Source organism: Salmo salar, chromosome ssa05, assembly GCF_905237065.1.
Source record: "Salmo salar chromosome ssa05, Ssal_v3.1, whole genome shotgun sequence".
Lineage (NCBI taxonomy): Eukaryota > Metazoa > Chordata > Actinopteri > Salmoniformes > Salmonidae > Salmo > Salmo salar.
Genome location: NC_059446.1, coordinates 27,496,933 through 27,509,694, shown reverse-complemented (window position 1 = coordinate 27,509,694; position 12,762 = coordinate 27,496,933). Strand labels below are relative to the sequence as shown.

Here is a 12,762-nt window from a genome sequence, read left to right as displayed (position 1 = left end):
GGCTCTCAACTTTCGCTTGTCCCATCACTGAGTTGCAGTGATGGGACAAGACTGTAACTACCAATTAGATATCACGAAACTGGGGAGAAAAAGTTAAAAGAATTATACAAAATAAATCAATTTAGATAGATGTTAGTTCAGATAAATTCAGCAAGATGTTGATGCCTCAACTTTACTCTTCTTTAAGTCACCACAGAAATACACCACACAGAGACAGAGAGAGAGAGAGAGACTCGGCTAGCCTACCATTTAAATTATTTTATTAGGCCTATGTGGTTACAGACCAAACAACATTATATAGTATCTCCTCCTCGTCAAGAAAAGCACATGAGCTAATTATAATATACAAAGTAAGCAAAACAATGAAATCCTTCCAACATTGCCTAAAATTATGAATAAGATACTAATGAGATAGCCCGATATAAGCAATAGGCCTATAACAATTGAGATGTACAAACTATGGCATAAGGGAATGATGAGCGCATAAGAGGCAATCCATAATTTCGATGAAGACATTAATTAGCAAGCTAAGATGGACATAGTCAATATAACTATTTGTTTAGCACTTTTGAAATGTACAGCGACAGAATGCAGAACATGGGTCATTCTTACAGTGTTCTCCCTGTACACCAAGACAGAACCATAGGATAAATAACGGGGGCATATAAGCAGACAAAGAAAGCTCTTACAATATTCAATGATGACCTTTCTCTAACACAGGCTATAGGCTACATGTGCACCACCAAGTCAGAACAGTAGGCTAAGTTCTGACGCTGAAAGGAACCAAATTATTAGGGTGAGGCACATGGGTTACAAACAGCTTACTACACAACCTACACTTGGTATTACTTTCTTAGCTACAGTATACATATCTCCCTGGCATATTATTGCTTTAGCTGAGATTTTCCTTTTGCGAGGGTGGAGACTTAGTTTTTGCAGGAACTCTCAATTTCTAACACGTATAAACACAGATTTTAATCATGCAGATTAACAAATTACACACAATTTGTGGAAAACTTGGTAATTTGGGGAATGGTAACACTGCACAGTCATTTTTTGGGGGTGGGTACTTTTTACTCCTTTTTCTCCCCAATATCCAATTGGTAGTTACAGAGTGTGCAAAGCTGTCATCAAGGCAAAGGGTGGCTACTTTGAAGAATCTCAAATATAAAATATATTTTGATTTGTTTAACACTTTTTTAGTTCCTACATGATTCCATATGTGTTATTTCATAGTTTTGATGTCTTCGCTATTATTCTGCAATGTAGAAAAAAGTAAAAATAAAGAAAAATCCTTGAATGAATGTCACGACTTCCGCCGAGGTCGGTCCCTCTCCTTGTTCGGGCGACCTTCGGCGGTCGACGTCACCGGTCTTCTAGCCATCGCCGATCCACCTTTCATTTTCCATTTGTTTTGTCTTGTTTTCCCGCACACCTGGTTTGCATTCCCTCATTACTCATCTTGCATATAACCCTCTGTTTCCCCCCATGTCTGTGTGTGGAATTGTTATGTGTAAATATATGTGTACTCCAGGCTGTTTTGCAGCAGGATATTGTAACCCGTGTGTGTTTAGTTTTCTGAGTGCCGTGTTTTGTTCGCCTCAATAAAGGGCTCCGTTTGCTACCTGTTTCTGCTCTCCTGCGCCTGACTTCCCTGCAGCCAGTTACGCACTACTTTACAAAATTCCACACCCAAATTATGGAGTCAGCAGGAGCAGGTACCCCTTGTAGCGGAGTCGAGGAGCGCGTCCAGGAGCACGCGGCGATGCTTCACCATCTCGGCGCCGCCATGGACCACGTCGTCCAGATGATGGACCGCTGGGAGAGACAGGGAGTCCCTCCAGTGCCCCCACCAGCACAACAGGGGTCTCCACTACTCACCCCCTCCGCACCCGGGTCCAGTGGGATTCGTCTCGCACTTCCCAGGGAATACGATGGGACGGCTGCACGCTGCCAGGGTTTCCTGCTGCAGCTGAATTTATACCTGGCGACCGTTCACCCGGCTCCCTCGGGTCGTGAGAGGGTGTCCGCCCTCGTCTCGTGCCTCTCGGAGAAAGCTCTGGAGTGTGCCAACCCTGTGTGGGGAGAAGGAGATGCGGCGCTGGACCAGTTCGAGGATTTCACCCGCCCGAGGGTAGGCGGGTGAACGTCTCTTTCAACTGAGGCAGGGGACGAGGAGCGCCCAGGAGTTCACAATGGACTTTCGGACCCTGGCCGCCGGCGCGGAATGGAACGACAGGGCCCTGATCGACCACTATCACTGCAGTTTGCGTGAGGACGTCCGTCGGGAGTTGGCCTGCAGGGACACCACCCACACCTTCGACCAGCTGGACCTGTCCATTCGGCTGGATATCCTGCTGGCTACCCGCGGACGTCCAGATCGGGATCTGTCGGTTCCATCCCCCAGCACCACCGCTCCCGATACCCATGGAGGTGGGAGGTGCTGCACTCAGGGAGACCGGAAGAGGTTCCTTCACGTGCACCATCTGTGGCCGCAGAGGTCAGACTGCCGGTCGGTGTCGGGTTGGTTCCTCTGGGGGTTGAGGCAGCAGGCAGGGCACTCTGGCGTCACCCCAGGTGAGCCGGCACCATTCCCACCCAGAGCCCTCTGTTGCACACCTGTTTTTGCATGTTACTTTTCCTGAGTTTTCCCCGCATTCCCAGCATAAGGTGCTCGTCGATTCAGGCGCGGCTGGTAATTTCATAGACAGATCATTCACCCATAGTTTAGGGATCCTATTGTTCCAGTGGCTATGTCCTTCCCAGTTCACGCCTTAGACAGTCGACCAATAGGGTCAGGGTTAATTAGGGAGTCCACCGCTCTACTGGGCATAGTGACGCAGGGGGGTTACAGGGAGAGAATCAGTCTCTTCCTCATTGCCTCTCCTGTGTTTCCCATGGTGCTAGGACTACCCTGGTTAGCCTGTCATGACCCCACTGTTTCATGGCAACGGAGGGCTCTCACGGGGTGGTCCTGAGAGTGCTCAGGGAGGTGTTTAGGGGTTTCCGTAGGTGCTACTATGGTGGAAAGCCCAGACCAGGTCTCCACCGTGCGCAATTCCCCCGAATATTCTGATTTGGCTCTTGCCTTCTCCAAGAAGAAGGCGACTCAATTACCACCCCATCATCGGGTGGATTGTGCGATAAACCTCCAGGTAGATGCCGCACTCCCTAGGAGTCACGTGTATCCCCTGTCAAAGGCGGAGACGGCGGCAATGGAGACATATGTCTCCGAATCTCTGCGTCAGGGGTACATTCTGTCCTCCACTTCACCCGCCTCCTCGAGTTTCTGTTTTGTGAAGAAGAAGGAGGGAGGTCTGCACCCCTGTATTGACTATCGAGCCCTAAACCAGATCACGGTGAAGTACAGTTACCCGCTACCTCTCATAGCCACAGCGATTGAGTCAATGCACGGGGCGCGCTTCTTCACGAAATTAGATCTCAGGCGCGCTTACAACCTGGTGCGTATCCAGGAGGGAGACGAGTGGAAGACAGCATTCAGTACCACCTCAGGGCATTATGAGTACCTCGTCATGCTGTACAGGTTGATGATGCTCCATCAGTCTTCCAAGCCTTTGTGGACGAGATTTTCAGGGACCTGCACGGGCAGGGTGTAGTGGTGTATATCGATGACATTCTGATATACTCCGCTGCACGTGCCGAGCATGTTTCCGTGGTGCGCAAGGTGCTTGGTCGACTGTTGGAGCATGACCTGTATGTCAAGGTTGAGAAATGCCTGTTCTACCAGCAGTCCATCTCCTTCCTAGGATACCGCATTTCCACCTCAGGGTTCGAGATGGAGAGTGACCGCATTTCAGCCGTGCGTAATAGGCCGACTCCGACCACGGTAAAGGAGGTACCGCGGTTTCTAGGGTTTGCCAATTACTACCGGAGGTTTATCCGGGGTTTTGGTCAGGTAGAGGCACCCATTACCTCACTGCTGAAGGGGGTCCAGTTCGGTTGCAGTGGTCGGCTGAGGCGGATAGGGCTTTTGGTCACCTAAGGGCTCTGTTTACCTCGGCGCTCGTACTGGCCCATCCAGATCCTTCTTTGGGGTTCACGGTGGAGGTGGACGCGTCCGAGGCTGGGTTAGGAGACGTGCTCTCAGCGCTCTTGCACGCCACCGAAGCTCTGCCCCTGTGCCTTCTTCTCAAAGAAGCTCAGCCCGGCGAAGCGAAACTTTGATGTGGGGGACCGGGAGCTGTTGGCTGTGGTCAAAGCGTTGAAGACATGGAGCAATTGGCTTGAGGGGGCTAAACACCCTTTTCTCATCTGGACTGACCACCGCAACCTGGAGTACATCCGGGCAGCGAGGAGACTGAATCCTCGTCAGGCAAGGTGGGCCATGCTTTTCACATGTTTTGTTTTCACCCTTTCTTACAGACCAGGTTCCCAGAATGTGAAGGCAGACGCACTGTCCCGGCTGTATGACACAGAGGAGCGGCCCATGGATCCTACCTCTATACTCCCGGCCTCCTGCCTGCTGGCGCCGGTAGTGTGGGAGCTGGACGTGGACATTGAGCAGGCATTGCGTGCAGAGCCCGCTCCCCTCCAGTGTCCCGCTGGGCGTCTGTACATTCCATTTGCTTTCCATGACCGGCTGATCTATTGGGCAAACTCGTCCCCCTCCTCTGGTCATCCAGGGATCGGTCGGACAGTGCGCTGTTTGAGTGGAAAGTTCTGGTGGTCCACCTTGGCTAAGGACGTGAGGGTTTATGTTTCCTCCTGCTCAGTGTGCGCCCAGTGTAAGGCTCCTAGGCACCTGCCCAGAGGTAAGCTACACCCCTTACCCATTCCCCAACGGCCTTGGTCGCACCTGTCGATTGATTTTCTTACCGATCTCCCCCCCCCTCACAGGGTAACACCATGATCCTGGTCGTTGTGGACCGTTTCTCTAAGTCCTGCCATCTCCTCCCTCTGCCCGGTCTCCCTACGGCCCTACAGACTGCGGAGGCCTTGTGTTGTTACTCTGAGGGTTTCCCCCCGAGAGTAATGGGCAGGTGGAGAGAGTGAACCAGGATGTGGGTAGGTTTCTGTGGTCTTATTGCCAGGACCGGCCGGGGGAGTGGGCAGCTTTCGTGCCCTGGGCCGAGATGGCTCAGAACTCGCTCCGCCACTCCTCCACTAACCTCTCCCCCTTCCAGTGCGTACTGGGGTACCAGCCGGTTCTGGCGCCTTGGCATCAGAGTCAGACCGAGGCTCCTGCGGTGGACAACTGGTTCAGGCGCACGGAGGAGAAATGAAACGCCGCCCATGTTCACCTCCAGCGGGCCATGTTGCACCAGAAAACCAGCGCAGACCGTCACCGCAGTGACGCCCCGGTGTTTGCACCGGGGGACCGGGTCTGGCTCTCGACCCGAAACTTGCCCCTCCGCCTGCCCTGCCGGATGCTGGGTCCACAGTTTGTGTGGCCATTTAAAGTCCTGAGGAGACTGAACGATGTTAGTTACAGGTTACAGCTTCCCCCCAATTACCGTATTAACCCCTCGTTCCATGTGACACTCCTCAGGCCGGTGGTAGCTGGCCAGCTCCAGGAGTCTGAGGTGCGGGAGGTTCCTCCACCCTCTCTGGACATTGAGGGGGCCCCGGCGTACTCCGTTCGCTCCATATTGGATTCGAGGCGTCAGGCGAGGGGCCTTCAGTACCTCGTGGAGTGGGAGGGGTACGGACCGGAGGAGAGGTGCTGGGTCCCAGTGGAGGACGTGTTGGACCCTTCAATGCTGCGGGAGTTCCACCGTCTCCGGCCGGATCGCCCTGCGCCTCACCCTCTGGGTCGTCCCAGAGGCCGGTGTCGGCGCGCTGCCGGAGCCGTGCGTTAAGTGGGGGTACTGTCACGACTTCCGCCGAGGTCGGTCCCTCTCCTTGTTCGGGTGGCTTTCGGCGGTCGACGTCACCGGTCTTCTAGCCATCGCCGATCGTCTTGCATATAACCCTCTATTTCCCCCCATGTCTGTGTGTGGAATTGTTATGTGTAAATGTATGTGTACTCCAGGCTGGTTTGCGCCGGGTTATTGTAACCCGTGTGTGTTTAGTTTTCTGAGTGCCATGTTTTGTTCGCCTCAATAAAGGGCTCCGTTTGCTACCCATTTCTGCTCTCCTGCGCCTGACTTCCCTGCAGCCAGTTACACACTCCTTTACAATGAGAAGGTGTATCCAAACTTTTGACTGGTACTGTACATCAGAAATTCATCCAAGAGAATACTGTAAATCTCCTTTAGTCATTTACATAAACCATGATTATATAAAGTATTCATTACACAGCCATGGTAAAAGTATTTATTACACAGCCATGATAGAAGTATTTATTACACAGCCATGATAAAAGTATTTATTACGCAACGATGATAAAAGTATTTATTACACAGCCATTATAAAAGTATTAATTATACATCCATGATATGCCTTAATTAATGATGAACTACTTAGAATATTACTATACTTTATGATGTATTTGACATAGCATATTATTGTCACGACTTCCACCGAAGGTGGCTCCTCTCCCTGTTCGGGCGGTGCTCGGCGGTCGTTGTTGCCGGCCTACTAGCTGCCACCGATCCCCTTTTCCTTTTCATTTAGTTCTGTCTGGTTTTACACACCTGTGTCTTGTTTTTTTTGTTTTTTTTTCGGTAGGTTTATATTTCCCCGCAGCAGGTTAGGCTGTGTGCGGGATTATTTTGCTGTAGGCAACATGTAAGGGGTGCGTGCCTGCATAACGGGCATTGTTGTTGTTTGTACGGTATGTGTTTACCGTGGACATTTTGCTTGTGGCATAACGGAGTTGAGGTTTGTCCCCTGTATGTGTCGTTGTGTTTTTCGGATCTGCCAAAATAAACTGTGGATTTTCCTGGAACCCTTCTGCTCTCCTGCTCCTGATTCCACACACACCCCTCCATCGAGAGGCTCTGTTACAATTATAGTGAATGGTTAAACAGCCATGGGTGAGCAATGCCCTCGGGTTATATTTAGCTAATTCAATGAAATCACTCTGTATGGCTGGGGTAAGCCAGTAAAACATGAGGGGGTTGAACTGGCATCTGGATGGCAGGGCAGTAAAACATGAGGGGGTTGAACTGGCAAGTAGATGGCAGGGCAGTAAAACATGAGGGGGTTGAACTGGCAAGTAGATGACAGGGCAGTAAAGCATGAGGGGTTGAATTGGCAAGGAGATGGCAGGGAAGTAAAACATAAGGGGATTGAACGGGCAAGTGGATGGCAGGGAAGTAAAACATGAGGGGGTTGAACTGGCAGTTAGATGGCCAGGGTTTCAGATCCAAGGTGCGTGCTCTTAGTATCTCCAGAGTCACTGCACTGCAGCTGACCCTTCAACTGACCCTGTGTTCCTCCCACATGTGTAAGTTAGTTGTTTGAAACCCTGTTGTGTACTGTAAGGTCAAAGGTAGAACAACTATACTAACTTTACATGTTGACGAAAACTTACTGAACTATACTAACTTTGCATGTAGCCAAAATGTATCGACTGAAGCAAAGTTTTGATATAGCAACTGCTTCACTCCAATTCGCCTGATGTCCCTAATCTCCAATTATAACATTCAGATGTCTTTATTTATTTAAGTTTGTGGTTCTGGAATTGAATAATACAGGCCAGATGGAAGTCTAGCGGTTTCGAATGGTCCATTTGTGCTGCCTCCCCGAGTCATTAAGACAGTGCATTAAACAGATGAGGATTAGTCTGACATCTCCTTGCTAGAACATTCCTAAAATGTCCTTATTTAGTTTTGGAATAATGCAATTTAATATTAACCACGACTGACATGCTATCAGATAACAAGCAATAAGCATTTCCTGATTAAATAAACAGGTTTGTTTTCTTCCAAGACTGTGCATATAATCCTTTGATTATATCCAATGTTCTCTCAAATGTCTTTGGCAGAGTCAGAGGTTTTCAATCCATTTGTAACTTTATTGTTAGTAGGACAGAGGTCACTGATAAGAAAGATTTAAAATAGCAAATTTCCCGTCTTTCAAAAATACTTTTGAAATGAGTGAGGAATACGAGATTTCACACTTCAGGTCAAATGCAAACCTCCTCTTCATTTTAGTCATTAGATATGCATTGCATTAGATGTCATTCTATCTACAGATGTTTCTTTCTTTGAACATCAGAACATTATTCAAATGTGTCCTCAAATATGTCCTCAATAGTACATCAATATTAGACTGCTGATTTTCATTCTTCCCCTATGTCACGTCATGACCCTGGTATGAGGTCATTTTTCCCTAGTAGGTTGGTCAGGGAGTGACAGGGGGTGTTTCATCTATGTGTTTTGGGTTTTCTGTTTTCTATGTGGGTTGTCTAGAGTTTCATTCTATGTTGTCATTTTCTATGTTGTGGCCAGGTATGGCTTCCAATCAGAGGCAGCTGTCTATCGTTGTCTCTGATTGGAAGCCATACTTAGGCAGCCTGTTTTTCATGGGGTTTTGTGGGTGGTTGTTTCCGTTTAGTCTAGAGTACCTGACGGGACTGTTGTTGGTCGTTTTATTGTTTTGTTGTTGAAGTGTTTTCATTAAAAATCCAAGAATGAGCACTATACACGCTGCGCCTTGGTCACCTTTGTACGACCTATGTGACACCCTAATTTAGTCATGACACAATATAAGTGTACTCGATGACACTGATCAAAAAATTAACTAGTAATGAAAAAGGAAATCAACACTACAGAACTTGAAGACGTGATTTGAATACCCTTGATATTTTAGTATTCCCATTCCTTTATGCCTGATTATAATTCCCCTCAGATATAAAGGATTTTTTTCTGATGATATCCACTTTACTGTATCCTATATCAAACATGGTCCCTTATCCATTTAAAAATGTCCTGCCGGAACCTGGACTTCTTGTCTTTGACAAATAATCCATAAACTACTCACATAATCACAGTCATCCTCTCTATTCCTGGAACCTCCGAGTCAGCCTCTGACATGAGGCCCCAATTCAATCGATTGCAGCTTCGCATTGTTTCTCTGTGGCCGTTTGTAACGGTGTTGAGATTGTGCCGTAACCTCATTCCACATCTTGAAATGTCTCTGCTAGTGCTATCGAATTGGTACCTTTTCGGTGGAGTAGTAGGCAAATACGTTGTCTGGCGGGGGTCACGCGTTTGCGATGCAGAAGGTCTCTGATTTTAGCCTTTGTAAGAACAGTGTGCCCAGACAGGGAAGGAAGCAAAACTGCAAAGCAAGCACAAGTCACGTGTCTCTAATGTACATAGGCAGTGATTAAGATTGGTCCCTGATGCTCTCCTATGTCTCTCTGGGATCTTGTTTTTTTTATTAGTTCACTGTTGATACAAAACATTTTGGGATTGTATGTCAGCAGTCAAAAACTTGAAAGTCTAATGTCTTGTCAATGCATTTTGGGACTGTATCAACAGTGGGTGGACTAATTAAGAAAATACTGAAAGATAGTTTGTGAGTGGATTTTCCCTTTAAAGCTAGTTCTATAACAACAATGTTGTCCAAATTCCTTGTTGTAATTTATTTTCATTGCTATGACTCGTGGATGTGCGTCAGACACAGGAGGCTGCTGAGGGGAGGACAACTCATAATAATGGATGGAACTGAGCGAATTGAATGTCATCAAACACATGGAAACCATGTGTTGGGTGTATTTGATACAATTCCACAAATTCGGATCCAGCCATTACCACGAGCCAGTCCTCCCCAATTAAGGTGCCACCAACCTCCTCTGGCGTTAGACAATAATATACTCTTCCTCTGTCTTGTCTCTTCCTCCTCTAGTGCTGGGGGCTGTTCCAGAGCCGTGCCAGTGCAGAGACCTGGAGCTGGACTGTGACGGCGCCCAGTTTCACCATGTCCCAGCAGTGTCCATTAACGTCACCATGATGTGAGTTGACACACACACACACACCTTTGAGTAGTTCATAAATAATATGCACATAATGACACTCACTCACACACACACACACACACACCTGATAGCCTTCTTCGTTGAGACATTTGCATCTGACTGGAAGTGTGCATACCTTTTTCTGTTTCTCCTATGAATTGGAAGAGAAAAAGGATTTAAACAAAGTGTCTCGCTCAGTTAGCTAATGAGTGTCTTGATGGAAGTTTATTTGTGGAGGTTGGTTTAAGTCCTAGGGCTGTTCTCTGCTGTACTGGAACAGTCTTTTTGAAAGAGGAAAATGAGACTTGAATCTCTTTACTGAAGCCTGCTGAAGCTTACTGAAGGCTACTGAAGGCTACTGGAATATCTTTACTGAAGCCTACTGAAGCCTACTGGAATATCTTTACTGAAGCCGACTAAAGCCCACTGAAGCCTACTGGAATATCTTTACTGAAGCCTACTAAAGCCTACTGGAATCTCTTTACTGAAGACTACTAAAGTCTACTGAAGCCTACTGGAATCTCTTTACTGAAGCTGACTGAAGGCCACTGGAATCTCTTTACTGAACCCTACTGAAGCCTACTGGAATCTCTTTACTGAAGCCTAATAAAGCCTACTGGAATCTCTTTACTGAAGCCTCCTGAAGCCGACTGAAGGCCACTGGAATCTCTTTACTGAAGCCTAATAGAGACTATTGGAATCTCTTTACTGAAGCCTACTAAAGCATACTGAAGCCTACCGAAACCTATTGGAATCTCTTTACTTAAGCCTAGTAAAGCCTACTGTAATCTCTTTACTGAAGCCTACTGAAGCCTAGTAAAGCCTACTGGAATATCTTTACTGAAGCCTAATGAAGCCTACTGGAATCTCTTTACTGAAGCCTACTGAAGCCTAGTAAAGCCTACTGGAATATCTTTACTGAAGCCTAATGAAGCCTACTGGAATCTCTTTACTGAAGACTACTGAAGCCTACTAAACCCTACTGGAATCTCTTTACTGAAGCCTACCAAAAACCTACTGGAATGTGAGACAAACTGAAGGTAAGGATATGATTATAACAAAATGTATTTATAACAAGATTATGTATAATATACATCATCATTTCAATTCACACATTATGCAAAAGAATGACAACAATGACTATAAATTATCACATAGAGCTCTCCCTTTCTCAGTCTCACAATCTAGTATGTCTCCCTATCATATTGGCACATTGTTTAGATAATGGCCCATTTGGGCCCCATGTTTCTCATCCTTCCATATTGGGGACATCCAGTTCCACTTGACTATTCATCAACAAAACAATGTGTTGTTTGTTTGCTTGATGGGTAAACCTCGAAGGCCCAATTTGCATGCGGAATAATTCAATTGTCAATTGCTTATCATCGCCACCTCTTCCTTCTCCAATTGGCCAGGCTTTCATCAAGGTGCTGTAGACTACTGCAGCATCCTTCACATTGTTCATTTTCAATTAAAATGCTTTCCTCACTAATTCAAAGTGTATTTCCGTAACCTCGGGTAAACGTGGCCATAGTGCCAGTCGAGGTGGAATGAGCTTAGATAACAATTCAGCTACAAATGTCAAAATTATGCATTATCTCTGTTACTCCATAAAGAAAGATGTTCCTCTTCTGTTTGGAATAATGATGTGTTTTATCACCAGTGCCATTTGAAACATAATTGGAAGATTTTTTGCGTTCGGGACAACGTGTGGTCATATAGAAACCTCAAACAGACACTGGACCGAGAACATAGTAATAAAAATGGATCAAAGGTTTTGGCCTTTTTTAATTGACACAGTATTGTTTGGTGGTACAATGTTATGTTTATGTTTTTATTTTACCTAGTCGAACTTATGAACTATTCACATCTCACAGGTCACTGCAAAGGAACCGTCTCCGGATATTGAATGGTGACATATTCTACAAGTACCAGAGTCTTCAGAAATTGTAAGTTGTCATTACATGTATTTAAAAAAATGTATTCAGGCAAGAGAAGTCACTTGGTTGAGTTGTAGTCTGCTAGTAAAGCATTCAGTCGTTCAGAAATAATTTTGTTAGCACTTCAAAAACACACACTGATAGACCAACCTGTCAAGTCCACTGTGACAGACATGGACATAATTCTATGCATTGTTTGTCCCCTTTTGATGTTTTTGATGGCCAAAACAAGCTTACAAAGGATGTTTTATCAAGACTCACGTTTGGATGATGGTTGTGAGGAAAGTGGACTTTCACGATTGTTCACCAAATCATTCAGTCTACCTTGTGGTGCCTGAAACATATTGGCATCATTGAAGTAGTAGAGCGATGAGGTGACTGAACACATGCCTCATAGACTGCCAAGAACTATCTATCGAATAAAGTCAGCTATGTAGTATTGTTTGGGTAATCTTTCATTCAAGCGTTGCTTGCAATTTTCTTTTTCTTATTAAAAAAATGTTATCAAACCAAATATCATGAAAGTATGTACCAATTGGTATTTTTATTTTGTTGTTCTAATCTACAGGGAGCCATTTATATTTAGGTTTTCTGTGTAAAATAACAAGACAGTTGATGCTATGGTTCAACTGTAAGTTCTATTGAAAAGCCCTTCAATGGATGAAATCTTCTGTCAGCTGCTTTCACAACCATGCCAAAATCCTCATCTCGCTTGACAGCTTGCCAAAAAGATTCCTCAGCACTGTAAACATTGCCTGTCTGTTCTATTTAGCAGTATGGCAAGCTAAATTGGAAAAGCTTTATACGACACCTGACATAAAATACAATTTTGGGTGGGTTGATCACTCTGTGATCTACATTTTGTCTGAAGTGCAGTTCATGTTAGAAATGTGAAGCTTCTGAACTTGTTGTAACATGTTGTAACATGTTGTAACTTGTAACATGTTGTAACTT

At 46.1% G+C, this 12,762-nt stretch overlaps 1 protein-coding gene across 1 annotated transcript in view; it reads left to right on the top strand.

The window, feature by feature from the left end:
* Positions 1–12,762, top strand: part of LOC106604530 (relaxin receptor 1) — a 117,385-nt gene that overhangs the window by 72,309 nt on the left and 32,314 nt on the right. The window contains exons 4-5 of the mRNA XM_045718026.1: positions 9,760–9,865; positions 11,746–11,817. Of these exons, the coding sequence (XP_045573982.1) occupies positions 9,760–9,865; positions 11,746–11,817 (178 nt within the window). The remainder of the gene's footprint in view (positions 1–9,759; positions 9,866–11,745; positions 11,818–12,762) is intronic.